Raw genomic sequence first — 12,635 nt, forward strand, 5'->3', positions numbered from 1 at the left:
AATAGCCAAAGCAGTCAGTGATTATAAGTCAGCTCAAAAAAATCTTGCTGAATCTGAGCGGCACAACAAAATGATGGAATCTATAGCTATAGGTAAAGGTTTATACATTAAACCATACAAGAAGGGGAAAGGATTATGTGTGCGTTCTTCAAAAAACTAATTACTAGGTTACCCAGGCGAGCACTTACTAATATTGATATAGTAAAATTTACTCATGACATACCATACTTTCGAGGTGTTTACATGAGAAACACTTTGCCGACAAAGTCCAAAAACATTGAGTGTGCTATTTTAAATTTAGACAGTTCAGAGAATCCTGGAACTCATTGGGTAGCCTATTGCAAAATAAATAACTATTGTGAATACTTTGATAGCTATGGAGATTTAAAACCACCAATTGAACTGATTAAATACTTAACAACAAAAACTGATATTTACTATAATTACATAAACTATCAAAAAAATAATCCATTTAATTGTGGTCATTTATGTATTAAATTTCTAAAAAAATTCTGGATAAAGCATTTAAAATAAGATGTAGTAGTAAATTTTCTCATTAATATGATGGCATTCACACTATCAGTAACTGGTTGTAAATCAGCGTTATCAACATATTATTCGCCAGCGCTTCAGCTTGACGGTGAATATGAATGTGGACTTATCTTTCTGTCAACCTTTAACTCAATACCTAACATCGACCACAACAATAATAAGTTTTTTTATGGTGATAACGGAGTTATAGAAATACCCGAAGGATCTTATGAGTTATCGGATATTAATGACTATTTAAAAAATAATTTGAAAGATTGCACGTTTAAGTTAACGTGCAATAATAATACTTTGAACACAAATATATTTTGTTCTAAGGATATTCATTTTGAGAAAATTGGTTCTATCGGTAGAATATTGGGTTTCGGAAGTGAAATACTTAAAGCAAATATATTACACGAATCTCTCTTCCCTGTAAGCATTCTACCTTCAACCATCATTCGAATCGAATGTGATATAGTGAGCGGATCATATATAAATGGAAAACCTAGCCATATAATTTATGAATTCGCACCTAATGTACCACCAGGGTATCGGATCATAGAGATTCCGAAAAATTTAATATATTTTCCGGTAAATCAAAATACAGTAAGTGAAATTAATGTAAGAATATTAGATGAAAATAATAATTTGTTAAATTTACGAAACGAACAACTGCACTTATATTTACATTTAAGGCGAAAATGCTAGATTTCATAAATAAAAGAATGGAACCCAAAAGTAACGATGTCAGTACAACACCTACAGTGCAGCAGAAAGTACCTACTAAAAAGAAAAAGCTTACGAAAGAAAACAAGCAATTTTTAAAATACCTTAAACTTCTAAAATGAATATGTTAAACATCATAGATCCTATCGCGCAAGATAATAGTATCGAAAGCTATCAAGTTCATTCGTATAAACCTTACATAAACAGTTTTAACACAAATGATGAAATTCGTATTCCTATTAATCAACAAGACCTTTACGTATTGCCTTCAGCGAGTACAATATACATAGAAGGTTCAGTAAAAGTGTATCGACCAAACGGAGACAAAAAAGAAAGAGTTAGTGTTGTAGAGTTTGTAAACAATGCAATTTTGTATCTATTTCAAGACATTCGTTATGAATTAAACGGTGTAGAAGTAGATAGAATAAAAAATGCCGGTATAACAACCACTATAAAATCTTTGATATCGATGAATGAAAATGAAACAAAAATGTCTCGTTTGTGGGGATGGGACACTGATGGAATAAAAAATACAAAAGGTTTTTTTTCTGTTTGTATACCATTGAATAAAGTACTTGGTTTTGCAGAGGATTACAATAAAATCATAATGAATTGTAAGCATGAGTTGATACTACTACGTAGCAATACGAACCTAAATGCTGTAAAATTAAATACCAATGAAGTGTTAGAAGATATTAGCATAAATAAAATAGTATGGAGAGTACCGCATATAAAAGTATCAGATCGGGAAAGAGTCAACTTGCTTAGATATTTGGAAAAAGATAGAGCTATAAGCTTAGCGTTTAGGAATTGGGATCTCTATGAATACCCTATGTTACCAAGAACCACTAAACATACCTGGTCAGTGAAAACTTCATCGCAATTAGAAAAACCCCGGTTCATAATAATAGGTTTGCAAACACATAGAAAGAACATTGGAAGCGGGGATATGTCACAGTTTGATCATTGTCATTTACGTGACGTAAAAGTTTTTCTTAATTCAACATACTTTCCATACGAAAGCCTCAATATTAACTTTGCTGATGATAAATACTTACTACTATACGAATTGTATGCTAAATTTCAACAGTCTTATTATGGACACCGTTGTGCACCATTGTTGAGTTTAAAAGAATTTAAGGACTTATGTCCTTTGGTGGTGATTAATTGCAGCAGACAAAACGAAACTTTGAAAACGGGTCCCGTGGACGTCCGTGTAGAGTTAGAAAGTGACTCAGAGATTCCCGATCAAACATCTGCATACTGTCTCATACTTAACGATTGTATTGTTGAATATAAACCTCTTTCAAATATTGTGAAAAAAATTACTTGAATTCTGAAAAATATCTTGCTTTGTGTAATGAAATCGCATTACGATGAATATTTTTACCGTTTTTATTTTTATTATATAATTTTATTTTTTATGAGTAATTACCTACTGAATATATATTTTTATTTGTTAACTATTTACAGAAATGAATAAAAAAAATACCTAAAATACCTATTGGTTTCATTCCGATACTTATCTATAAGATTGTGAGCAAAAAAAAGAGTATTTTTAAATTATTAACATTTATTGAGGTATTTACAAGATAATTAACTACTAAGTACAAAATTTAAAATTAAAAAAATGTACAACTTAAAAATATATCTTATATTAAAAAACTAAGAACTACCTAATTACTTAAAATATTATTTTTAAAAATTATTATCACACATTTTTTTTGTTATTTTTTTAATTAAATTTTCAGTTAAGTCCAATATTTCGTCCATAGGATCTTCACAAACCCACTGACAACTCACTACAGCACTTTCACTGGTTGTGTCCTGGCACTCGTTCAGATCATACACCTCAATCTTAATGACCCTATTACCCTTTCGCATCGTGTTGCATTTTACAAAGGATGATGTCATCATTTCCTTAGCCGTTCTTTTCCTGGAGGTCTTCAGTCGTTTTTTCACAATGTTCTGCGGCTGTGGAACTGGTCTTACCAGTTCAACGTCACTATCTAATCCTTCCAACATATTTTGGGCGTAGTAATAGGGATCATTGGGGTCATGAGTGTCGTCTAGGATCTGTAACAATAAAAATGTAATTAGGAACGCCTATATAAAATAAACTTGCAATAAAATAATTTCAATAAATATAAGTAGGTAGGTACATACCGATAGGGACATTTTTGAAATAACTTCGTAGTAACTATAATGTCAACAACCGCCGCAGTTCGCCTGTAAATCGTATTTGACTGCACATGGCACGTTACCTCCCCTCCCCCACCTACCTAAGACCTACATACCAACAGAATTTAAAATAAGTACTTAAATAAAATTTGTATCAATAAGCTGTTTTTGCTTAGTTGCTTGTTTCATGAATACCTAATATTTATTTCTGTATGCTGAAATTATAGGTAAAATAAGTCAGTAAGAATAAACTCAAATAGTTATGAGAACAAGTGGAAATAAATATATTTGTTTATGAAATAAGTACGAGTGGTAGGGTATATGAAATAAAATAAATTTGTAAGTATTAATTAAATATTCATATTTATTTCAGAAATACAGTGTGTACACAATACTTAACTAAATTAAAAACTACCGATACCATACACAACACCATAATATTACAGCGTGGAGTGAAGTTTAGTCAGGAATATAATATTAAATAAAGTACATCAATACAATTAGGTATAACCATCATAATATTATTATATAAATCATAATAAACTAATTTAGCTAAATATTTTTTGTACAATAATTGCTAATACATTCATGAAAGGCGCTTAATGTTTAAACTAACGAATTTATGTACAATAGTAATAAAGACAAGCCGTTACCCTAATATAATGGACAAATTACCCCAAGCTAATGTGGAGATGTTGTCGCGCTGCAATAGACGCTTATCATCGTTGCTCGACAGAGCAATTTTGTTAACAGTCTGAGTAAATATTTCATGCTTAATCGAACGAAACAAAATATTCTTTCTTCGGATTATTTGTTTTTCAAACAATGATTTTTTGTAATCTGAAATATTTAGTTTCTTTATTACAGCCGACTTTACTCCTTTTGCCTTTTTTATGGACCTGTCATCAGTGCGAATGCAATATAATTTCGATCGTAGGCCTACGAATTCGGATATAATCTTTCCACCCATTTCATCTTTAAACAGGCCCGGTATTTTTTTATTCTGTAACGGTATACCGTGAAGATTGTCGGCGTCGTAGTTACTCGTATCAAAATTATCTAAAAATATATTTTTTAAATCTTTATAAAAGTTTTTGGTCTGTAACATTAGTATGTACGAATCCGTATCTAAATAAAGGATAGACACATTATTTTGATACACTGGTTTTATTACAGAGTAGTAATAGTCATACATATGACTCTTAGATAACTCTAACACTGTGAAACCAATGTAGATTGGTTTATCCAACCGTACGCATTCAGGTTTCATTTGTATCGCAACTAAATCGTCTGATAGTACTGATACAGTTTGGAAATTTGGTCGAGCGATTAGTTTTTGTGCACAAGTTACCTGTTTGGTTTTGTTATTTGAATCGTTCCATTTTTTCACTAACTGCACGTTTGTACGTCGTTCAGTATTTTCTAATGTCTTTCCAAAAATACTGTTGTTCAACAGTTTAAAAAAGTCTTGCTCAAACTTAGACTTTGCTTTTTGTCGTAGTTTTGTATTAAGATCAATATATTTTTTTAAATAGGCACTTTGTCTAAAGGATATAACTCTGTGAACCTTGGTTAGTTTTAAGCCATGCTTTAGACACTGCTTCAAGTGAACATAATGGATGACATATCTATATTTATCATAGAGATTAGGCACAAGTTTATGATTTCGGCCGCCGGGTGGAATGCATTTTTCAGGACAAAAAGGAAGGTCATTATGCTCATGGTGTAAAATTTCAGGATACAATAGGTCTACTTCCAAAATAAAACCAGTATCTGCACTATCAGAAATACTTGAAATATCTAAATTATCAATTTCCTCTTCCGTTAGAAATCTAAAATTACTAAGAGGTAACGTCTGCGACATACAATATCCGTATAAATTATTAGCATCTATGTACACAATAAATGAATCAGGTTCAGATGAGTCATAGTCGGATAAGTACTTGTTATTCGCTTTAGCATAACGCTTAGAGCACATACACACACCACCTCTGATTCCACTCTGTATCATTCGAATCATCTCTAAATCAGTGAGGAGCTCTAGTTTTATTTGAGTTTTGAGAAGCATGCTGTCAAACGATAGGGCACTGATAGTAAGATAGAATAAGCTATCAAGCTCGTAATACTTTTTACAGGTTTTTCTAAAATTTTCAAATATGTCTGTAAGTAATAAAACATCAGTTTTTAAATACAGATCAGTGTATTCACCCAAATCTTTTACAGCGAATTTTGACCATACCGCTTGCGCATGCTCATAATCGGCATCGCTTATATCTTCACCCGTAAGTGAGTTGAAAAAATCTTCCTTTGGAGGCAATGACGTTATCTCATAGCGTTCCATATTCGACATATAGCAATAAGGATAAACACCTTTACGCACCAGCAAATCAAATGCACTATCGTCATGAAAATGTTTTCTCAAATGATGAAATTGAGTTTTCGTTAATGATTTCGCCAATTGATCTAAACTGGTCCCCAGAAATTTAAAGGAATCGATAAAACGAACTTGAATGCTCTCATCTTGGGATATCGGCACGTATTTCGTAAACGAAATATAGTTTTCCTTCGTTTTAGGTATAAGTTTTACAGGGCCAGGTGATAAAGCTAGCTCTTTTATAAACAAGTGGCAGTCGTACCCCGCTAAATTATGAAATACTACGGGAACGAACATAGGTTGTTTAAACTGTAAATTACAATGGGTATGTGCTGCACCGCGATATTTCCCGGTGATATGGCAATGATCACGAACACGATCTAAAAATAAGAAGTTTTTACAGATATAACATCGAGTGGCGCTTTCAAAGTCTTTTTGATCTTTTTCCGTAAATATCATGCTTACAGTTTTTTTCAACACTTTATGAATTTTACGTACATCACGATTTAAACATTCGATAAACCTTGCAATACAGTCAACACCGCGGTAACTAACAAACTTATCATATGAGTCATCAAGTGTGCAAACTATCTGGTACGCAAACGCTATCGGCACGTGACGTTGCAACGTGGATGTACTAGCGATGTTAGGGTCATTCTCACAGCCCTCATATTTGACTAGCATTGTTTCTAAGTCGGCATAAATCACAAAAGGCATGTTTTGTTTTCGCTCATAGTTTTTAAACTGCAAAAAACTCCCTTCTTTTGGTATTTCGGTAGCTACTCCACTGCATAAGTGAGTGTTAGCTTGTTCAGGGGTGGAAAAAAATAATAAACAACTTTCGCAAATGTGTAACTTTTGATGGTGTTTAGTTATTTGACTTCTCACTAGACGAGTTAAATTTTTGATAAGACAATAATGAGATGTTTTGTCGTTCTCAATATATAATAGATGGATTACGGTCTTACCCGTTAATGTCTCTGATCTATACAAGGGGCCTGAAATAGTCTTCCCATCTTTCAGTCCATACACAACTACCGCAATGGTAGGGTTGTTTTTTTCGAATATAGTTATATCCGAAAATCCTACTGGAAAAGACATCCCCTCAATATTGAAAACTTTTCTAAAATCAGGGTAAGACGATACTCGTTCAGGATGTTTCTGAGCGGGAAATAGGGCTGCCACCACACTCCAAAGAAAACAGTAAGGGTCATTGTTCTCGATATTTAAACATGCCTTTTTATTTTTTATAAACTTAGGCAAATTTATATAGCTAGCACCTCGCAGCGGTTGATATTTGTTGATATTAATCTCGAGATGCGAGTTACTAAGAAATGTCCAACCACTATCCCTTTCTTGAAATTCTTCAATTTTTTTCTTAACTTCATTTACCAAGTTTAAATACTTCGAATCAAAGTCATAATTAAGATATAAAATTTGATTTTTTGTTCCAAATGATTTTATTTCCTGACAATCATTTTTGAACATTAAAAACAATGAGAAGAGTTCTATATTTACTTTAATACAAGTATGCAGTTGTAAACATTTATCAAAAAGGTCCTTTATCTTGGCTCGAATTGAATCAAAAAAGTTATCTACAGAGTTTTGTTCAAACTCGCTGGTAGCTGTAATCCTATATGTGGCTATACGGGACTTGAAAGCTGAATTGATCATCTCGACCCCATCGCATACAGATATCGCAGCGATGTTTTTATGTAAAGTACTACGTAAATGCCCTATCCATTTTTTCCTATCAATTGATGAACGACAAACGGTACAGTACGGCATTATTGGGTAACGGCTTGAAATAAAAAATGGAAATAGGTACCTAGCTAACTGAAATATTTAAAGGAAATAATTATTCAAATTAAATGGAATAAGTAATATTTTTAAATTAGGTACTTCAAAGTTAAGTTAAGTTGATAAATACTTAATATGAATTTTCGATATACTTATGGTTAAACGATGACTGAAATATTATATTGATTAAATGAAATAATATTCAACAGTTGAGTTAAGTTAATTACTTTATAAAAAAATCGCTATAGTAAAATGGAAATGGAAAAACCTACCTAATTAAAAAATGAAAAAAATAAAAATTATAAAAATTAAATGAAATAAGTATAATATTTATTAAAAAACTTCAATAGTTAAAAAACGGTGGTAAGTTGATGAATTTACTTAATATGAATTTTTTCGCTATAGTAAACAGGTTCGCAGTCTCCGAACACGGAGTGCGCTTCCCTGACAAACTTCTGCAGCGCCTGCCACGGCTCGCCGTCCTGCTCAGTCAGCAGTTTCAGATTGAACAGGGCTTTTTTCCACCGTTCCTCAGGCTTAGAGGTTTTAGCGTCAAGTGTGTTGTACACTTTTAGCTCAACATAAAATTCACCGTCGTTAATTAAGCTCTTTCGTACGGAGCCGTTGGCCACGCGAGACACGAAGCTAGACGATATAGGGTAGTTGTCCGGCGCTGCTCTGCTTGCTAGGTTTTCAGCTTCATCCAAAATCCCGAATATGTCCAGTTTGCTTGTGCCACTGGTCTTCTTCTTCTTATTAGTCCTGTAAACAATATATTTATAATTAAATAAACATAAAATATAGGTTTAAATTTATAAGTAGCAGTGGTGTAGGTATATTAAACGGCACGACTGTTAAAATATTGAAAGGATAAAGTAATTTTTGATGTAACACAATATAATAATATAATTTATAAAGGTCTTAGCCCACTTACACATCTCTGTACCCACTCACCAAGCGAGCTGTCTACTTATTTATGTAATCAATGTAAAGTATATTAAAAAAATATAAAATGCATAATTTTAATTTATATTTCTCTGTTGGGTAGAAAAGAGTTGTGTAAGTGGACTTAGACCTTAAGTATGTTCAGTAAATGGCGAGTTTTGTAGATATAGAGAATAACTAACACTTTAATGGTCACACAACACAATTATAACTAACATGTAGACCTCAAGACCTCACAACCAAAATTAATCAGTCTGTATAGGCGTCGATCCCGGTACATGAACCATCGCTGCTCACACAGCTATCGCATCATGCATTATCTTACTAAATTTTTATACAGTACAGCGAAAATAGAGGGTTATGGTATTAAATTAAGTGAAATTTGGAATCATGTACCTAATTTTATAATAAAATAGGGATATGAGTACATACCTTTGGGGTTCTGCTGAGTTATTCTTCCGTTTGTTCGGGGCCGCGACTGCAGTTTTGCTTTTGGATGTGTGCGGCAGCGAGACGACACTTTCGTATTCTGAGTCAGACCTGTAAAACATATTTATTTTTAGCATTTCCATATCAAATTATCTGCACTAGATAATTGGGAGATTAAACTATCTATATTAAATCATTCATTTATAACTAACTTGAGATACTTTACAGATAATTTACTACTTGATGTGTTATAATAAATCAACATATTAAAATAGAAATTTACTTCATTATAACATTAAAGTTTAATTTAGGAGCACACACAACGAAACTTAACTGTAAGATAAAAAAGTACTCACGAATACTAACATTGTTTCAGGATGTTGATAGATTTTCACAGGAACCACGAACAGCACTTAAGGAATGACTGAAGAAAAACTGAAGGGTTTTACAGAGCGCACAGACAGGCACGGTGATGGCTGAGCGAAGAAAGGACAGCCAAAAAATAATTAATTATTTAAAAACCATTATGGTTGTATTATATAAAATAATAAGTCTTACTTAATAATATTAAATTTTCAACCTTAACACTGCACTTTAAGGCTTACTTAGGTTTTCATTGAGTTAGTCATATGACATTGTGAACTGTGCAATGTAGATGTGTGTCAGTGTGTGAAAATTGCAATCTCTGCAAAATAGATGTTTTCGAGTAGGTAAACCGACATATTTTGCAATAATGAAATATAACACCGGAACACGTTTATTGAAATGCATTTGTGCAACCATTACCCACAATTGGAAAGAGAGGTGTTATACGTTTGACATCTGTATAGGTGAAGTGTTGTGTTTGATATTATTTAATGAAGGAAGAAATAAACGACCGAATAGCGCGCTGGTTAGTAACTCTAACAGTTGTGCAATTAAGTGTTCTGCCCCGGCCGGGGATCGAACCCCGAACCCTCAGCATAACAATTAGAGTTACTAACCAGTGCGCTATTCGGTCGTTATACTTCTTTCTAAAATAAATAATATTGACTGTTATGGGTACAACATGAGACCTTATAGCTTATGGCTAAGAACGGTTATACAAGTGTTAACAGATAAGAATACATAGAACCATACTAGGATCCGTTCTTAGGTACTCGCACGTCACAAACACGAATAGTGCATGATGCGATTCGTTATTATTACCACTTATGTGGTATTTAATAAATGGGTTTCTTACTTAAAAAAACTCAACTTTGTTCGCTGTAAATATGTATATCTAGGTAGGTATATAAATTTACTTTAATAACAAAGTTTATTAACACCCAAAGTACAGAAAGTAATTTTATTTTATGAACCTATTTTAAAATAGAATCTAGTACTTCCTAATTCATTAACCACTAAACCATCGCATAAATGAATAGAATATGGACAAACAATAATATCATATATCAAGAACTGGCCGCAGCCGCGCTGCCTCGTGATGCAGCGTAAGCAAAACCGTGGAAAAGTTGATAGGCCGGGCGCGAGTTCAATAGTTTTTAATATTAAACATACCTAGGTATAATTTCGCCAATATTAAGACCTTAAGCTGAGTCACAAGCTTTTTTTGTAAAGGAACGTTTAATGTATGTAGTGTAGTGTAGTGTAGTGTGTAATGAACTTATTTATAACTTTAAGTTTATATTGAACCAACAACCTGTGGAATGAAAACCACCATCTTAACCGCTACACCACAGGTAAACAGCCATGACGGTGTTTTCAAATATATATTATATCTCATACATATTCATATTGTTAGCTCCTGGTCTATTAGGCTTGGTAAAACATGGTAAGGAGTACGTAACATTTTATTTGAAATAATCTGAGTTAAATAAATAAGATGCATTTTATAGAAAACATATTTTATGTAAAAAAAACTATTTAGATATAAGTAGGTACTTATATTGAAGACATACTAACTTATATCAAACTAGTATGTTTATAACTTGATACCTACTTGTCATAAAAGAATTTCAAAACGTATTCGCTGACCATTTGGGCTTCAAGTACCTATTAGGTAAATATAATTATGATATTTTATCATACTCATTTCTTATGAAACGGTAGTTTCTTTAGATTGTTCATTTCTTACGCTATGTTTTAGAAAGTGATATCACGATCAAAATGATACCCAAAGTTGAGAACCCCGAATCACGTTACGTACATTGAAACAGACATTTTATTCATTATGGTTTTTAGACTCATACCACATGCAGGTCTTTGGGGTTAAGCATATCTCGACTTGAAGCGAGGACTCTGCGTCTTCGGAGTTGAGTGGCGGCTCCTAAGTCTTAAGCGAGAACTCTGCGTTTTCGGGACTTAGAAGCTAGATCTTACGCGGGAACTCAGCGCTCCCGGGATCGTGCCAAACCCAAGTATGGTTTAGTCCGGAGGTATCAGTTATGTATAAATAATCAAACGGGTTCCACAGTCTTAAGCGAGAACTCAGCGTTTTCGGGACTAAGAAGCTAGATCTTATGCGGAAACTCAGCGATTCCGGGATCAGTCTAGATTTAAACGAGGACTAAGTGTCTTCGGATCTTGACGCTGTATGATTATTTTAACAAAAACTGATATATACGACTTAAACCGTAAAACAAAAACTTGTTGGTTCGTTAGATTCATTTGTGCAGATAGTTTATATTTGTGTGATCTTTAATAATTAATTCACAGTTGGAAGCACTCATGTAAGTCAGTGTTTAATTAAATTTAGGCAAATTATTTAAAGTATGAAGTTTAGTTCCCGAGCAAATTAGTAGAAATGCATAATCAAAATATTACCTATTAAAATAAATTATTGGGCATTCTACTCAACGAAATCAGCCAGGCGGAGGGCGACCGCAGGGAGCCCCGAACGGAGTGAGGCCTGGCTGATTTCGGTGGAGTAGAATGCCCAATAATTTACTACTCGCCGGATTACGTCTGCCCCCAACATATCATACACCGCGTATTCAACTAGAATTAATACGAATACTAACATTTGCTTTGACACACTACGAGTAGGGCTCTTAGCAAAGATATCATATCCCTGTGGTCCAAATACAATTTAGTCTAAAAACTCTTTTTGATACCTAAACCAACCAAAAACATATTGTTTTTTGCATCCCCGTTCGGTCATCCGAGTTTTTTTATCGTACGATATTATATTGCACAAAGAACATAAAGCTATTTGGGATGGTACAGAACTACAGACGTATTATCTGTTAGTATCGAGCGCTACGCTGGAACCGTGCATTTTCAAAAAACGACTGATTTATTTTTGACCAAAAAGCGAATAGGAAGGGTTTAACTCACGATCGTGTAAAGTATCTTGAGTATTATTAATGTTTGGCCGGTATTAGCAGTATTATTTATATAAAAACATAGGTATTATTATTATATTATATTATTATATTATATTATTTATATTTTTTTGCTTTATCATCTCTGCTGTCGCAATTTTCATACTTAAATACATCGAGGGACCTCTTTGGTGTCACGGCATGAAACTTCATCTTGTCGTTTGTCTGGTTAACGCTATAAACAGCTGTAAGTTAGACAGGAAGTTGCAAAAATTATGTAGCGAGTAAACTGGCAAGAGCAGCCCTCAAGATGACGGGAACAAGTTGTTCTGACGTTATTCACC

General features: G+C 33.2%; 2 protein-coding genes across 3 annotated transcripts in view; one reads left to right on the forward strand and one right to left on the reverse strand.

Annotated features, from left to right (window-relative positions):
• Positions 1–12,635, forward strand: part of LOC105388276 (protein furry) — a 199,555-nt gene that overhangs the window by 119,509 nt on the left and 67,411 nt on the right. The window lies entirely within an intron of this gene.
• LOC125491183 lies at positions 5,825–10,103 on the reverse strand. Of its 2 annotated transcripts, XM_048632505.1 has the most exons (4): positions 9,353–10,103; positions 8,990–9,097; positions 6,278–8,374; positions 5,825–6,192 (listed from the first exon to the last, which is right to left on the reverse strand). In XM_048632505.1, exons 3-4 carry the CDS (start codon positions 7,598–7,600, stop codon positions 6,094–6,096), a joined length of 1,422 nt encoding a protein of 473 aa, XP_048488462.1. In that variant the 5' UTR covers positions 7,601–8,374; positions 8,990–9,097; positions 9,353–10,103; the 3' UTR covers positions 5,825–6,093. The 2 variants fall into 2 exon arrangements, with proteins under 2 accessions (XP_048488462.1, XP_048488463.1); XM_048632506.1 differs by lacking the exon at positions 5,825–6,192 and having other exon boundaries at positions 7,921–8,374; positions 9,353–9,936.

This window comes from Plutella xylostella, chromosome Z, assembly GCF_932276165.1.
Source record: "Plutella xylostella chromosome Z, ilPluXylo3.1, whole genome shotgun sequence".
NCBI lineage: Eukaryota > Metazoa > Arthropoda > Insecta > Lepidoptera > Plutellidae > Plutella > Plutella xylostella.